The following is an 18,664-nucleotide window of genomic DNA, read 5'->3' as shown; positions in this document are numbered from 1 at the left end:
ATCTAAATCTCATTAATTTTTCTAACGTGAAATTCTCTAACAATAAACAAATAATCTAGATGATAAAATATTTGATACTAGCAAGATGATGTCGGGTAGAAGGACTCTTAATACCCGCATACCCGAAAGAAAGGGATGGGGATTAAAAAACAATCATTTGGTTTTTTTTTTGTTGCTCTCCTATAGCAGCGGGAAAGGATTCCATCTACTTACTGATCCCAACTAAGTCTAACTCCGGAGAGCAGCTTCTGAGTCCTGTTGTTATCCATGTTTGGTGTCCAACTGACTTAAACAGAGAGAGACCCCCAACTCTAGCTTATCAGGCTAACAAGGAAAGACCCACAGCACAATACTCAAAGGGAATAGTTAATCGCTTCCGATGCAGCTTACTCATTCAATGTAACTTCTAACAATGACCTACTTCCAATCTCCCTATCTCCAACAACTTGCGAGTCTTTTATTGTGGCTACCACTATACATATATATATGATCAAAGCTACATTGCAATTTTTTTTTAAGATTTAATTTATTTAAATTTGCTCCTGTCCATCCTAAAATATAAAAAAATTGAAGTTATTTTTTATGAGTATTTTACAAATAAGTGTCAATTTTGAGTTTACTATGTTGAGTTACTTTTCAATTAGTTGTTTTCTAAACCTGAATTTTAGTTAATAAAATATGAAATGAAAGAGAATAGGAAGGAAATGACAAATTGAAGTGATTTACAATTATGCAAATAATTGTGTGTAAGTTTGACATGACCCATATTAAGAGGTGCTATCAACTACCCAATAAGTGTGGGTGCTTTTTTTTTTAAAAAAAAAAGAAAACACATCTTTAATATGTAGCTATCATATGAATAGAAAAAAACAAATTTAAATAATATTTTGACCTTATCCATTATGAGACTAGAAGCAACATCAAAGTGCTTATCTTTTCAAACTCCGCTAGATATATCAAAAAGGCATGTGAAAATGGATTCTAAAGAACACAGACATACTCTGTTTGGATAAAGAAAATAAACTTACATTAATTAATCTCAACTGAACGTGACTTTGAAGAGATCATCCCAAAACCAACAAGGAGCATAATTGAATTCTGCAAGAAAATCAGCACAAAGGAAGCATTCAAAACTTCCATGTCAGTATCAGTAGTAAGAACGATTTATTATATCAATGGATACATAGCCTGGAAGAAACTTTCATATCTACAACAGAAACCAATATATATTAGATATAGATATATCAACAATTTCCAGTACAAAATTGGTAAAATTTGAGGGAATGGGAATGAGAATGAGAATGAAACTAAAATGTCAAGGAAAAAAAAAAAAGAACACTTTTTTAATGTGAATCGAATTATAACGAATTATCCTCTCTATGCCCAGAAATAACTTTACGATGCCGCTTTGAAGTGGACTTCTTATCGCTTCTTCCTCGCTTGGAAGAATTTCTCTTTACTGGTGGAGACTTTTGAACAATATGAACCGAAGGCTTAGAAACAGTATGAACATCGGGCACTAGTGAAGGACGATGGAGAACTTCTCTGGCAGGAGGTGGCATGTGTTCCAGTAGTTCTCTATGATATGTCTATAAATGTAAAAGGGGAAAGAGCATAATGTCAAGAGTCATTTTTCTCAAATCCAAATAACAAAAGGTTTGGAACAAGATTGAGAAGCCACTAGGTTGAGAGGGAAAAGTTCTAGAACTCAATATTGCAAAAAGCTGAAAGAAATGTCCATAGAATTATATGTTCCATTTTACTAAAAAAAAGGAATTATATGTAATTGAATTAAACTATGTTCCTTGATTCTAATTAGGAATGATTTTTAAAGATGAATTCATGCTTGTTTCTCTAACTAGAAGTAAGGAGTTCAAGACCTGTATAACAAAATTGCGCCTTTCACAGTCCAAAAACATGTTAAGGCTCCAGTTGACTTTAGACATTATCTTGTCTCTCACCATCGAGAAGCTTAACTGATCTCTTGAAGTAAAACGATCAACTTCATTGAACCAAAGGCAAGTAAATAAATTTGTTATAGGAATATGTTCTCGAATTAGAACACATCCTTCAGGAACATCTGCAGGAAATGGAGAGTCAAAACAATTGTTAAACAGGGATCGGTAGCATACGCATAAAAGGCAGGTGTAGAAAAACAAAACTAGCGCCTGTAATGAATTACTTCATACCACTCGTTATAGGAAGCTTAGCCAAGGAATATGGTGTTAAACCCTCGGTAACATAAAATCCAATCTGCTCATCAATAGAGGAATTGTCATATTTTCCAGCAGCCTTATTAGCATCAGCCTCTTCAAATACATCAAATCGTTTGTAGTGTCTTGAAATTGCAAAAGTTGCATTTTGACGCCACAAGAATCTGTAAGACAATTGACATAATAATAGCGTTAGGTACCTAGATATAAATATTTGTATGCTAGGATTAAGGGATATATTGATCAATAGATGGGAAATTAGTACTGGATGTTGTATAAATAGCAAGAGAGTAGGTGAGTGACGAGATTATTTGGGGTGATCTGGGGCTCCAGATAACCCTTTTTCATAATTAGAATGTATATAAACTAGTGTCTGGCCCAGTACGGAATGAACTTATAATTCACAACCCAACATCCAAACATACATTGACATAAAACCTACAAATCAGACCAGAAAATAATCAAAAGCGGTTGACAGAGAAACATCATGCATAAGAAGCAATTGGAAGAACCCATTATTCTGTCAACCAACCTATGATATAAGAGGATATAAAAAATATTCTCTAAATGATGAGCCCTACAGATCCATCCAAACTTTTTCAAAGTTTCCCACTAAAGAAAACACGGGGACATTTGTTATTACAGTCTTAATTGTTCAATTTATTGGTCATCCAACTAAACATAAAATAACAAATCCATTAAACAATTTTCAGTGCAAATTGGATTCATAAAATAAAATAGGTGCAAAAGCTCAATAAATGTTGGACAATCAAATAGAAAGGTATTGAAAAAAAATGCAAATTTCCTTCATTAATAAAATCTAAATATCGTAGCCAAACAAAGCTCACAATCTCATTTGTTTGTCTTGCTAAATCAGATTTAGTCTAGAAGAGAATTAGAGAAACAACTTAAAAGTTGTGCCAACCTATTTTATTTTTGGTAGAACAAATGGGATAAAAATCAAAGAATTCATAGACAAACAAAAAAAAACCAAACTACAAAAGAGGGACTCAGTCACTAGCCGAGAAATAGATCAAATGAATAGTTACAAAAGAGCCTACAAAGAGACTTTTTTTTTTTAATAAGAAGCCTCAAAAGGAGTAGTAAATTCAATCATAAAGATAGAAACGGCCTAAAGCACCTACTTCAAAAGAGGCTGCTAACAGACTATAGTTACAAAAGAACCTTGTGTGTAAGCAATCCACCAAAGATGTTGTATTTTGTATAACATTACAAAAAGAGTCAAAACATTCAGACGAAAGAGCAGTAACCTCCTACCACAAAAGACATAAGAAAGCTTGAAAGGCGTAGCTATCAATTAACCACACCTTACATTTCAGATTCCAAGCACTCAAACCTTCCACAAGCCAACCATCAATCTTCCTTGGCATACAAAACAAAATTCCCACAAGACCAGTTAGAAAGTTCCAAGCACGATGGGCAACATCACAATGATTGAAGACGTGGCCAATAGACTCACCCTCCCTTAAACATTATTCTAGATCCATCCACAGGGAGGAGAATACAATCTTTGGACATCCAAACATTAACATAGGAGCTCTAACACCCTTTTGTTGGTGATATATATTTAAATTTGCCTATATGGTATCAGAGTAGGTGGTTGGGGGAGGTCCTGTGTTAAAGTCCCTGCATTGTCATTTCCTCCCAGTTAAAATTGATTTCCACTTGTTGGGCTTTTCAAATATTTCAAGTCCACATGTGAGATAAAATTGATTGATTTCCACTTGTCAGGCCTTTCAAATATTTCAAGCCCACAAGTGAAGGAGAGTGTTGGTGATATATATTTAACTATGGGCTGCTAACAGACTATAATTACAAAAGGGAGCTCTAACACCCTTTGAAAGACTATCCTCAAAGCCCCACAAAATAGCACACTCAGATTGCGACAAGAAACGCCCTTATTATGAAAAAACGAGTGGAGGAAAACCTCCTCCACCAATTCCCTAAAAGAAATTGATACAGACAACAGAGCAAAATCATAACTCCACCTAATATGCTCCATGTCTTCAAGCCCTCAACTCCCCCGCAGAGAGTATGATAAAGTGACCCAACCATTAAAGACCCTCTACACAAAGTTCAATCCGAGGTGTTAATTTTTCCATGCAACATTTGTCACACAAAGAACTCAATCTTAGAAATTTTCACCTTCCAAACGGAAGAAAACAAAGAACCCCCCACCAAGGATGGGTTGGATAAACACGGGAAGAAAGAGCTACGAGAAAAACCCTTTGAATGACATGGGTTTTAGAGACATGATTCTCTCCTTCAGAGCTTAAAGAGAAAGGAGGAGAGTGAGGAAAGCAGAGCTGAAATCACATCGCTTATCTCCAACATCATTATGAATAAATTGAGAAAGCAAAGGAAAAACTGCCACTATCTCTAACCTTGCAGTTATAAGTCCATACAAGTTACAAATGCTCTTTATTAGAAATCAAGTTTTCATTGAGAAGATGAAGGGAAGTACAAGGGCATATAAAAAACAAACCGACAAAAGGAGTTTCTAAACTACCCAGAGAAATAGAATCCAATCCAAAAAAATAAAATCTAGTTGATAACTACAAAAAGTCTGATTAATAAACTACTATATAGAGAAGCATTCCACCTTCCCAACCTCTCAAACCTCCTCTAAGGATCTCTCAAGCACTTTAAAAACCCTACTATTACTCTCCAACTAAACTCCTCACAAAATAGCAACAAGCTTAAAAGTAAATAAATAAATAAAATCCTACCACAACACACCTCCCTTGTGCCAAAAGATAGAGGTTAGGACCACCTTTTCTATCATAGAATGGCAATCTCTGTCAATATCCTTCTCTGCTGCAACTCCAAATCTGAGATCCCCTCATACCTCCAAAGCCTCCTTTCTTTGGTCTTTCATCATTCCTTCGCTAACCACCTCCGAAAACCTCTTGGTCAATGAGGGGAAATCAAAAGCCCAAAGAAGGCAGGAACAATAAGAGGAAGGTAATCTAGAAGCAAAGAGTGCAGGAACTTAACTGAAAAATGATGAAGTTGAAGAAATAACACACAAAAGAGCTTGTCTCTCACCAAGAATCGCCCCTAAAGTAAAGTATTTGAACCATCCCCAACAAAGCATGTAACAAACTTTGAGAATAAACAAAAACCCAAAGCTAGCAACCTGGAGGTTTTTGTTTCAAGCCTTAAACTCACCACCAGGTCATATACAACATCAACATGTGGTTCTATGAAGAAGTGCCATAACCATTTTGCTAACAGTGGCTCATTAAGTAATCTTAGGTTGCCGATTCCTAACCCTCCAAAAACCATGGGTTCAATCAAAATTACCTCTCATTTCATCAGAATCCAAAATAAATGTAGATGGATACAAAAAATTGCAAAAAGGAAAAGAATTAGCATAATAATGACCATGCTACAAAAAATTTAAGCCAAATGACAATCGGACAAGGGAAAATTTTATTGGGCATACCTCTCAAGAATTTGAAATGGATCCACAACAAGCTGAAGTTTTCCATCTATCCATATTGAGTATTGAATGTTTGGGAAAAGCCTATGCAGAAGAAGCTTGGGAATCTGCACAATTAGATCAAGTAAAACCAAATGAACCCCTCACAGTTCCAAACAAGTACAAAAGTTCTGTATGATGTTAACATATTGATCTCGTTTAAAAGGGACAAAACATAGGTTGATTAATTTTTAAGCAGTGAAGTACCTTCTGTGCAGAAATTGTCAGGTATTTAAATCAAAAGAGCAAACGTTCACAGTACTGATGTTCACTTTGGTACTAAGTTCAGTCATATTAACTAATCTAAAAAAATAAACACGAAGTTGCAATAGTATGTTGACGTATAAGAAATGAGAGAATTTTGTTAATGTTTTAAAAGTTGTGAACACAAGTACTCTATTTATAATTAAAAAACAAACTAATTCTAATCCTAATTAATAAAAAAAAACTAATCTTAATCCTAATAAACCAAAGAAACTAATCTTAATCCTAATATATAAAGATTTCACCATAATACCCTATTCCTACTACCATTTTATATTCTGGATTCTCTGTTTCATTCCACGTTACCAACCACATTTAGATATATAGAAATAACAATTGCTCTCTTCCTCTCTACAACAGTGTTATGGGCTTATTTATTTTTCATTGTCTGAATGGGGACTATGAATATCTAGGATTTTTAGATGCATTTTTCAAAGTCTCAAAACATAATGATTAAATATGCCAATTAATTTGACTCTGGATCATCCAATCTGTATGGTTATGAAGCATAATAATGATGATGATGATTATGATGGTAAAATAATGCTAATGATAATAATAAGGTTTTAAACTTTTAATACTCTTTCAATCTCTCAACTTCAACAATTACTCTATTTTGGTTCTTACAAATTTAAATGTTCTGTTTTACACATGAACTTCCCACAAGAATTCATTGTCTTTATTGTTAAATTTTTTATTGCATCTAACGAAAACTTAGCTTTCACTGTTTTATTATTTTGGTTTTCATAAATTCAAATGTTGTGTACACGTGACGTTTACACAAGAGTGCATATTATCTTTATTGGTTAATTTTATCCAACAAAAACCTTAAGTGGTATTAAGTACACTTTTAAACTCCATGTACAGATTGGCGATGAGTTTAGGAATGGGCAGCAAATTTTTTTTGTTAATGGCACATAAAATTAACATTTTGAAAAATGTTTTAAGATGAAAATAATAGGATATTTGGAAGTGTCAAAACCAAATTAAAATATTTGAAAGTACAAAGAAAAAATAAATAAGCTAAAATGTTTGCTGACTGAAATAAGATTTAAACCTTATATTAATAAAGATAGGACACTAGCTTTAGAATTTGATTATTAGTGAATCGTGGAAAACAGAAGACATAAATAGAGAAAAATGGGTGAGCATGATTTATGCTCCTTCCACGTCTGAGGAATGAAAAGAAACAAAATTATCATCTATGCATCAAATCACAATTGTAAGGAGAATACGGGAAAATTCCTGTAGCAGAAAGAAGAAACGAACTTCAAAAAGTTTGAACAAAAAAGCCTATATCAAGATCAACAAGGATGCCACTACATAACATGTGCACACCATGGTGTTATCATTACAAGGGGAAAAGTAGTAGGTTTCTAAATGGGGTTATGGAGTGAACCGAGTTTCAATTATCAACAGCATTCATGCAACATGTTAATAATTTATGAACGCTCTCAACCCAAGAATCCACAAAATGGCTAAGATTAAAGCATCCCAAGAGTTTTAAGCTACAAAATGGTAAACATTTCATCAAAGTTATATTTAGCAGATCATGAAAAATGATGCCAATAAAAATACATACATTCAAGCTAATAAGCTAATGCTTTGGCGATGAGCATTTGCTGTTCAGATTTGGGTTAGGACCAAGGTCTTCAATTTTTTTGAAGTGGATGCCAGCTCCTTCTCAGAGTTGCCATGTTATAATGAAGAGGGAGTATGTAACCTTACATCCTCCTTCTATGGCAGGCTAGACCTTTAACATTTGAATATTTAGACTCTACATCATTTTAGTCTTAGGGTCCAGATGATCAAGTCCTTTTTGTTATTAATTACCTTTGTTTCCGAACTTGATCATTTCCTCTTGGAGCTTATCTTTCCTTTTTTGTAAACCAGTGTTTTATGTTCGGCCTTTTATTTTGTATGACCCATTCCAGTTTTACTTCTATTCATCCAATGTAAACATTATTATTGTTATTTAATTTTTTCTTAGGAATAAATAAACAAATAGTGCCTGCCTAGATATAAGTAATCTACAACAGAGTACTCTTTGCTGCATTTAAGCCTCATATCCGCCCATTCAAATAATTTCATGGAACATTATTTAATCTAACCTCATAGAAAAAATTATTCAATACAAGAAACAATGTTCTCACAAGTTGAAAAAATTAACCTGAAGAATTCTTGAAACCAATATACTGCTGGAAATCTCAAATTTTTGGCACAGTGTGGAAATGAACAGATTGGGTAGAGGCAAAGAATTTAACTGACCTTGCCATTACGTCTTGAATCAGCATAAGGAACATTATGAACGACAATGATTCTCCACAAGCCAATCCTCTTTCTGCTATCTAGGAGGCTGGAATTCTTCATATATGCTTCTGTTTCTTCATCAATGAACATGTAGAAAGGAACAAATTTTTTTGACTCTTCACTAATATTAATGGGCTGCTGTAATACATCATAGTTTCCTTAAGAAATGAAAAAGAAAAATGAAAATAATTAGTCACAAAAAGAACCACGTCCATAGAAAGAAAGTGAAAGAAGAACTATTGCAATGTGACACCATACCAAATATGGCCGATGCAACAATGACCTCATGAAACTCCTCCAACTCCAAAAGGTCGGCTTCATCAATATCGAAACCACTCTGATTACCAGGTTTACTTCCTTTAACAAATCTAATAAGTACAGGAGAGCAGAACACAAGAGTGTATGCATTGACAACAACAAACAAATTTAACATTTTAGGAACTAAGAATACATGTATGATGAACATCGAATTCTAAGTCTTTGGTAAAATAATCATATCATCGCTTATTAAATCAGTACATGAAAACAGGTAAGAAACTGAAACATACCCACAGTGTACTGTCATTGATTCCTTTATATCAAAAGAATCATTCCTCTGTCTCAAAGAAGGATATCCACCGAAATCAGACCCCCCATGTGGTTCTGTTTTTATTGGGTTTCCGTCATGAATATAAGTTAAATTACGTAGTACAGGAGATATTGATGGTGCAATTGGCATACTAGCAATAGCCTGCTCCACAGGGATATAACATACTGGACAAGCTGGAAAAATTAACGAGGATAACATAAATCAGAATTTCTAACAGGAGCGTGAATAAGTCATGCAGATCATGGTAGACATGAAAAAGATCATAAAATAGTTAATACTTACGACGTGCTCCAGTCCGCTTTCCGTTTGCTGGAGCTGGAGGAGGAAGAGCAAAGTTTATGCATGGATGTGGTGATGGAAGGGAATGTCGAGGAAAAGAATAGGAGATTAAAGAACGATTTGAATAAGGGAAAGGAGGATTAATCAAATTCCCATGTGTAGAAGTTATAATATCCTTGAATTCTTCTGTTTTTAGAACAGCAGGGTTTAGCAAATCTCTTAGGGTAGTTTCTTCATAAGGTGCCTTTAAATCACTGCTATCTGGTCAATCATCACAACAAGGGAAACCACAAAACAGCAGATGTTATTGCTGCAAAGTCAAAAGCAGAAAGATACAGCAGATGAAGCAACTAAACAAACGAATGAAGCTATTGCCACAAGCAATGACTGACAGGAGACAAAAAAAGAATAAAAATTTGACACGTGGTTACAAATTCCACAAGAACTTTACTGATAATCAAATTAACCATTGTGCAACAAATGAGAAAAGCTCCATGTTTGCAAGATATAATTCCAAGAGGTGAACAATAAGCTCATGCATTGGTCTCAAATTCATACTGCAAGAGCCTCACTTGAGAAAGGGGCAAAGATTTAGATACTACAAATTCCTGAAATAAATGCTAAACTACTTAGTGTTTAGATTCATCTGATAAGAGAAGGTCCTACACTACAGTCATCAACCAACAAGTTCAGAAAAATACCCACCGATAATTGAGCAATAACCCAACAAATCAGTAATGAGATAGAAAAGAACAAACCTCTACTGACTGCAAAGGATCCAAAAACAAAAACCAAAAGAGCAAGGATAAACAGGAGGAGCATGGCAACCCTTCTCCGACCGAAGTATCGACAACACAAGGGAATAACTCTCTCCCTCTCTCTTGTACTTGAAAGATTTGTTTTCGAAGCCTTGTGCACAAGCGGTGACGTCGCTGAATTTTGCAAAGCACCATTTTGTAGCTGTAGATGCAGTGATGCATAGCTTCCCGTACGAAGACCCAATGACCCTCCGGTCATTATACCTCCAACCCCACAACTTCGACTTTCATCTCCTGTAACTTCCCAGTAAAACAATCAATTCTCCAAAAACTGAAGTACTTCCCAACACTGAAGTCTGAAGTGCACCAACTCCCGCTATTACAACCACCAATCGTAAAAATGAATCAAGTTGAATAATAAAATAATTACAAACCCAGTAGCGGTTTTGAAAGAAAAAACCAAATTCAAAATCCACAAAAACTACAATTCCTTTTCAATGCTGAATTCTATACGGTCTGGACAACTTCAGGTCAAATACAATGCAAGAAGTAAGGCAACCATTCCCGTAAAGCCAGAATTCAGACCTACAATCACGAATAACAATCATATATCGGATCTGCTAACCAGTCTCGTGATGACATCGAACTCATCACAAAACCACCTTCTACAAACAGAACTCAACTCATAAACCCAGTGTTCCTTCCCCAAAACCGATTGCAGTGGTGACTCGTCGAAGCCTACATAACCAAGAAACCAAGGCTGAGAAATAAACTCCTTCCTATCCCATCCCATCCCCAAATCCAAATCAAAATTCAAATCCACAAAAAAAGACAGTCGCAAAACTTAATATCCGTTATAGATCAGTGTCTACTCCGATACAAAACCAATCGGACTTACCTCGAAGAGAAGTGGACTCCAAAGCCAATCCAATCAGAAGCTCCACCGGGCAACGATTGTGGTTTCTTCGCCGGAAGCTTCAACGATGGACATTTCCAAAACGGGTATTCCGGCCACAAAATTCCATGGTTTTACGTACCCAACCAAAGAGTAGAATATTGGAATTTATGTTCATCAATTTGCTTCTTTTTAATTATTTCTTCCTCATATTTTTATATTCATATATATCTCTTTGTTTTTCCTCTTGGAATATAATGATCACTTTATTATTCTTAATCGTAATTTTTTTGGTATAATCACCTTATTAATTTATCTCTAACTTTGTATTAAATATTCAAATTTCAATTAATTCATCCTTCTCTATTTCTCTTTCTTAATTCTATCGAATGTGACAAATTTCTTATTTCAGTTTTTTTTATTACAAAAATGAAAGACATTTTCAAATTTAGTAAAAAAAATTAAAATTATTTACAGAATTTAACAAATTCTCTAAACCCTACTCAATTTTCTCGTCATCCATAAAAAAAAAAAATTCAAAAATTTACTTGTTTAATTATTGGAAATGAGTTAATCATTTCCATTTTTATTTTTAACTTTTGAAAATAAGGCTACTGAAATTCATTCGCTTAATTTCTAAATATAATGGTTTAATACTTAATCAAATTCTTAGAAAAATAACATCCTTTTTTGTTTTCAAATTTTGGGCTTGGCTTCTTAAACTTTTGTAAAATATAGATAATAAAGGAAGAAATTACTTATAATTGATATTTTCTAAAATTTATATTCTATTGGTTTCTAATTTGGTTCATTTAAACGAAATTAGGTATAATTGATATATATAGTTTTTTTTTCGAGATTTGAGGTCGAAATCTCATACTTTGTGTTGTACTAAAAATTAATTAATTAACATTTTGTGCATTCATTTTAGTTGAACAACACATGTGAGATGAGATGAGAGATTGGAATCTCTACCTTCTTACAATGTTTCATACATTAACTATGATATTCTAGTCCATGCTTAAGTTTAAAATTGCATGAATAACTTTGGTTGGTCACATATGTGGTAATTATATTTTCAATAAGTATTATTAAAGTAGGTTAAACTAGTGAAGTTCACTTACAATCAGAAGTGGATTTATTAAGGGGTCAAAAGGTACGTGCCCCTCTCACATTCTCAATTTTTGTATTTTAATATTAATTTTGAAGTGTTGAATAATAAAATATATTAAATAATGTTCTATTGTTACTCAATTTTGCCTTTCGTATATGGTTGTTCCCCTTTAAAACTTTAAAGTTCTGGGTCTGAATCTTGTCTACTACATCTGTTCATTTTTTATATAGTAGTCCCGCTATCTATGATTTTTGAATCTGTCACTGCTTACCATTTACTTCTTAAGAAAACTTAATATAACGTTATTGTTTGTAAGTTAGTTGCGGGTGTTAGATAGAAAATATTCAAATAAAGGTTGTGGGTCAAAAATTAATAGTCATAAAAGGAATGTATAAAGTGAATTTTTATGTCAATTATCGATAATGCTTGATGTGATTCAAATGAGATTTTATGGTGACACATCACTTTTCAGAAAGACATTAAATGTGATTAATGTAGATCATAATTTGATAATGGTAAGTATGGTTGGATTGGTAGAGGAGATTTGGAATGAACCATTCTATTCGTTCTCAATCGCGATATCAATTTATATATCATATGTTCAACCTATTGAATAAAATTTTAACTTTCTTTTTAGAATTTTCTTCTAATTGAAAATGTGAAGAAAAAATCAAATACACGTCCAAATTTTCTATAAAACTGTGAATTACATCAATTGTACTATAGATCAAATCCTTCTATGCTTTGTTTATTGCATAGTTGACATTTGAATTGAATGGACAAATATGTCTCACCCATAAACATATATGTATGATTCATTAGTGAGGTTGGTTTTCATTTTCAAATATTTTATTAATTGACAACTCGGTTTGAGCATTCTTTAATCAATTAAGGGAACGTGACTATTGCCACAAACTTGGGGATTAAATTTAGTTGGAGACTAATATATTTGACTTCAACCTACCTAATAAAAAAGCCAACATGTTGAAGTTTGAAAATGGAATCCACACTCAATTTCATGGAAGAATGTGTCTCCTAATTACAAACAAATTAAACACACGTTTAGAAATTGAAATAAAACTCTAAAACTTGTGTTAGTACATATGATACACATCAAATAGTAATGTGAAAGATTCAAATAGGAGAATACACACGTCAACATTGAAGTGACATCAAGTGGATGTTAATCAAATAGAATTGAAATCGTAAAAAAAAAAAAAGAAAAATTACAACCACACGATGTTGAGTCAACTACGGTGCTTAAATCAATGCCTACTCAGTTATGGAAATAACGAGTCCAGTGTGCACTTGTTCATAAAATACCACTATTTAATTACAATGTTTTTTAATTCATCTACCGGTCGCGTATTTTGTACTTAAAATTATACTGAAACTCATTTTTTTCTCTATTTAAACTAAAATCCTAATATGGACACGTAAATTATGTTATTTATCCCAAAACATAGAACATACAAATTTGTAGTGTTATCATTCGATTGTTAAGAATAAAGCTAGCACACATGGAATAAAATAAAGACTTTTGAACCATCAAACTTTCTTTAAAAGGAGTAGACAAATATAGTGTTACAAGCTCAATAAAAATGTGCACACTCCTATAAAAGAAAGTTGATGTTTCTTCAAATCTTTATTTTATCCAATGTTTGATAGTTTCATTTTTCCCTCAAACAACCCAAGTACTTATGCAAAGGATGGATGGATCTTAAATTGGCAAATAACTAAAAGATTGCAAAAGAAAGTGAAAAACAAAACTATAGCTAAAAGATAGTTGGAATACTTTAGTTGTCATCTCGAGGGAGGTTTTGATTTTACACACGCATTTCTATCGTCTCACCAAATTCATGAAACTTTCTCTATCATCTCATTTCTTTCTCGATTTTCACTATCAAATTTTACTTGTGTTTGAATCTTTTACTGTTATTGTGTTCATTTTAGTTAATGATTTATTTTAAGAGAATTTGAAATGTTAAAGAGTTTTAAGATGAAACTTTTTTATAATTGGAACCTAACCTCAAGTTTAGAGGCAAAATTGAAGCCTTCTACTTATGTCAAATATAATGTTGTTTTATGCATACATCACCATTGTATCACTTATCTATCTGCATTTCAACGAGAAAATTAACTATTTTAAAACAAATCTAAAGTTCATATAAGTACGAATTTGCAAAATTTTGAAGTTTTCGACATTGTGAACTTTACTCTAAGTTAATGAGTGTTTTCTATTTTTTTGTAACCTAATGATCATAAACTTTTATGCATTACAAGAAATGTTGTTTTTAGTGACGCATAAAAAATGTCAGTAAAACTCAGAACCATGTTGCTCATACTTTTATCGACGCAGAGCCATTTGTTGCTAGGAGTGTCGCTAAAAATTTTAGCGACGAACAATTTTCACACTGCAAAAGATGTACTTTTAGTAACATACGTTATGTCACTGTTTATCTTTTACAGTGACGTATTATACTCGCCACTAAAGGTGATGTTTTAGCGACACTAAACTCAATGCTTTTACGACATTATTGAAACGCCATTAAAAGTATTTTATTAAATAAAGATAATAATATTTAATTTACTATTTAAACCTAGTATAAAATATCAAATATAATGACACCAACTTTATCACTAGAAATATATGAAAAGAAACTTTGATAATTTCATAAATAGTTCGAGTAATGTCAACCTAAGTTATAAGTGTGAAGTAAATGGATGAACAAAGTTAATTATAAATTATGAAGTTACGTTTGTGCAAAAGTAGTGTGCATAACAAAATTTTCTACAAGTCTTGAAAGTATGTAATAATAAGAAACAGAAACATCACCCTTCTCCAAGCATCACAACGTGTCACTCTTAGATAACTCCAAACTCAAAATTTAACCGATTGTTATCCTCAACTTCTTGAAATCTACAAACAAAATGAGAATAACATTAAAGCTAATAACTTTAACTTCTAAGTCTAAGAACTTTGATAATAGAATTATGTCCTTAAAATAGAAACAAAATATAGAATCTATATGTACTTGCATTTTGTTAAAGAAACAAAACATTCGATTAGTGAAAGGTTACAATAAGTAGTTACAACCTATTTACCGTCCTATTTCAGTTAAGATTTAACAAGAATTATTACAACAATAGAAGTGATTAAATAAATAGGTTGAATGCAAATAAACAGTGTACCACTTAACCATATGTGATTGGTTTGAGAACAGAAGCATAATTACTACATAATTTATAGTATCTATGATGAAAATTCACTATTAGTCTTTTTTACAAGATATATAAATTGATCACACAAGGTTAATGTTAATAGAGGTAAGACTTAAATGTGGGACACAACACGCCACGTTCACATATAAGTTAAACTATATAAATCGTGAATGAAGGGAGGGAAATCAAAAGTTATTTTTGTTTTTAAGAAAAAAACTTCTAACGACGCATTAGTAAACTTTCAGTGACATTATTTTGAATTATGTGGCTAAAAAGTAAGATTTAGCGATTTTTTTTTAACTCGTTACTACAAGTCAACTTTTACCAATAAAAATTGCACGCGTTACTAAAAGATTCTCACTAAAAATAATTTTTCTTGTAATGATGGTATCACTAGTACTATATATTATAGTGTGTGGGGTTGGAGAACAAGTGCTTTGACTATTTAAAAGTGCGACTTTTTTAATTTAACAATATATAAGTCGGTGGGAGATTCAAACCACTCAACCTCGTCGTCGAAGGTATATACTCAAAGTTGAATTTATACTTGTATAAACTATTTAGGGTCGGATTGGAATTGCTTTAAAGAAGGTAGAAAGAAAATTTGAAAGAATCTCAATTATGGTTTTGATTGCTTAGTCAATCAAGTTAAATAATCCAACAGAATCACTTTTTAAACTATAACGAACGTGAGAAAGCTAATAATCAAATTGTTAAATAATCTAATGGTAGCTTTTCGATTCAACTTCTCTAGAAGTCTCCTAATTTCTTATACATTTAAATAAAACTTTCAAATCATAAAAAAGTTTAAAAAATATATTATAATACACTAAAATGTAAAAATAATTAAAATAATAAAACGACTAATTATATTAATTTATCCAACATTTAGGTAGTTTTCAAATTCAAAAACAAAATTTATGGAACTTTGTTTCACTTTCTTCTTTATAATTTCTGAAAAAGCAAAACTAACTCCACAATTTTTTTTAAAACCTTAATTTGTTGGTTATCATTCTTTAGTTTGATTAACAAATTATACATGAGAGTATTTTAAACCCTATTTAATTGAGAACTTTAGAGAAGAATTTGGTGAGAAAAGAAAAAGTGAAAACAATGAATATAATGAGAGTATGAAATAAAACAAAACAAAAGGAAAGGCCTCCGGCAGTGGGGGGGACAGATTTCGTTCCCATACGTTCCATTTACAAATTAATTTTGTCTCCATATATATTTCAACAATTATTTGTCACGTTTGTGTGCCCGCATGTGAATTCCCATTATTTCTCTATGTCTTACCTTCTCAAGCCTTGTTGAGTTAATATCATTATAAGAAAACTTTCAATTATAATATAAACGAATAACACTAACAAACTTAAACCCTCTGTATATTTAAGTCGTAGTCAAGTCTCGTTCTTTTTATAAACATTTTTTTGAGGATAATTATTTGCAAGTAGACTACAACGATTATTTGTAGCTTCAAACTAGTTGAATTTGGTAGAACTCTTGAATACTTGCTCTTAACTCAATTCAATGATATAGGAAGGAAAGAATTAATGAGGGAACTTTTTAATTTTAGAATGGGATGATTCAATGTGAAGAAGATGATTGTTGTTTATAGGTTAGTAACTTAGTAACTCTTGAAAATACAAAAATAAATATTAAAATTGAACACATGGGTCAAATTTAACTTAATTTAGTTGCTATTTAATTGAATTTGAACACTAACTCGTTCGTATGGAAGAAACTACAGATTTAACTTTTGTACATGTTAGATTTTATCGTGAAACATAATTTAAATTGGATGATTTTCAATTTAATTTTATCCAACAATATTTACTTATAGTTACAGTAATAAGATTATCGTTTTTCATTTATCTATTTTATTGAGAAAAATATTATATTGGAATATCAAGAGGTAATTAACCAAATTTATAACTTTATTAAATGAACTACAAACTATATAATATAATCTTCAATCGAGTTTTACTTTTATTGTGTGTAATCAAAATTTTATTTTATTATTAAAATAATCATATACGTGGACAAGAGTAGTTTATAGTATATTCATGTATTAAATATCAAAAGGTATGAAGTTCGAATTCTCTATCCACAATTTGTATTAAACAAACAAAAAATGAATGATTACCTATTTAATCAGTAACATCATTACTAGATTGTTAAATAGTACGAGCAAGAGAAAATATATTTGATAACCAAATTAAAAAACGCGCGAAGAAGAGATTTGAATCGTACAAATTAATTTCCATCATAAAATAAATTTTCCTTTTTTAAAATCAAACAAATCATGATTTTACTATTAGATTTTTATTTGACTTCAAAGTTGATTCTACAAACGGTAGATCATATAAGTTAAGTTATTTTCTCGAACAAATTAGATCCTTAAATCCGACCACGTCAACCCTAATCCAATTAAAAAAAAGTTATATATGTTTTGGTTTTCGTAGAGCCCACGATTTATAGCAAAAGATAGAGCTCAAAAGCTATCTCTGCTTTTTTATTTTGGATGAGAAGAAAATGAACCAACCTTTTAGAGTGGAGCAACCTTTTTCAATATCAATATCCTCTCTTTCAACACTTTGTCTCTTCCCTAATCCTCCCCAATGCCTCAACACCACAAGTTTCTAATACTCACTTTTTCATGCTCATTTTAATCCAATTAGTTAAGACAGGTTTATCTTGACTACCATTACAAAAGTTCAATAGTTTATTTGTATTTGTTTAATAATTATTTTTTAATATAAAAATAATAATAAACGCTATTTCTATATAAAACTCACAAGAAATATATCTTTCCATCTAAACCAATAGAGAAAAGTAATGAAAAATTAAATGATTATCAATATAGATCTAAAACATGCATCTAATAAAATTATAAAATAAATTAATTGAAGCTTTGAAGTTCACTACTAATTTATGTTAAAGAGGTAGATCATGAATTAACTTTTTTATCGGATTCGTGTAAAAAGGGAAGCTATAAATGGAGTTCTTTATAATGGGAAATTATCATCATAAAAGGAAAAAAAGAGATTGTATCTATTTTGGGATTTGGTTAGGATAGCCACTAAAAATGAATTATATAGGAAACATGGATATGCTGACGCAGTTAATATAAAAATCATATAGTTAATATTATTCTATTAACTTTGAAAGTAAAGATACTGCTTCGATTAGTACAATAAAGTTTTTTTTGTTAAAAGAAATGGTTATTAAGAATCTTGGAAGTGGTGACAATGTGACAAATCATTAGGTCAAAGTGAAAATTAATCCCAATTAATTAATTAGTTCCCTAATCTTGTGCCAATAAAATAATCAAATTAAGCAAAATATTCCGCCAAAATATATAAAAAATACATTTTTTATACAATCAGCCTGAGGCCATGGTTATGCCACGTAGTCTTATGGAATAAAGTAAGTGGATAATGAAGATCAGTGGCTTGTAGAAGCCCTAGAATAAGAGGGGAAAATAAAAAAGGTGGGAAATTTGAAGAAAAAAA

General features: G+C 31.7%; 1 protein-coding gene across 1 annotated transcript; it reads right to left on the bottom strand.

Moving 5' to 3' along the window:
- Positions 1 to 1,147: 1,147 nt before the first annotated feature.
- Positions 1,148 to 11,002, bottom strand: LOC101219639. The gene is made up of 11 exons (XM_031884623.1): positions 10,817 to 11,002; positions 10,504 to 10,656; positions 9,919 to 10,294; positions 9,164 to 9,421; positions 8,841 to 9,054; positions 8,551 to 8,660; positions 8,251 to 8,450; positions 5,683 to 5,786; positions 2,190 to 2,377; positions 1,881 to 2,080; positions 1,148 to 1,589 (listed from the first exon to the last, which is right to left on the bottom strand). Exons 3-11 carry the CDS (start codon positions 10,175 to 10,177, stop codon positions 1,359 to 1,361), a joined length of 1,764 nt encoding a protein of 587 aa, XP_031740483.1. The 5' UTR covers positions 10,178 to 10,294; positions 10,504 to 10,656; positions 10,817 to 11,002; the 3' UTR covers positions 1,148 to 1,358.
- Between the last annotated feature and the right edge of the window lie 7,662 nt (positions 11,003 to 18,664).

Source organism: Cucumis sativus, chromosome 4 (genome assembly GCF_000004075.3).
Source record: "Cucumis sativus cultivar 9930 chromosome 4, Cucumber_9930_V3, whole genome shotgun sequence".
NCBI classification, from domain to species: domain Eukaryota; kingdom Viridiplantae; phylum Streptophyta; class Magnoliopsida; order Cucurbitales; family Cucurbitaceae; genus Cucumis; species Cucumis sativus.
Note: the sequence above shows the minus strand (reverse complement) of the source record. Positions and strands in the feature narration are given on the sequence as shown.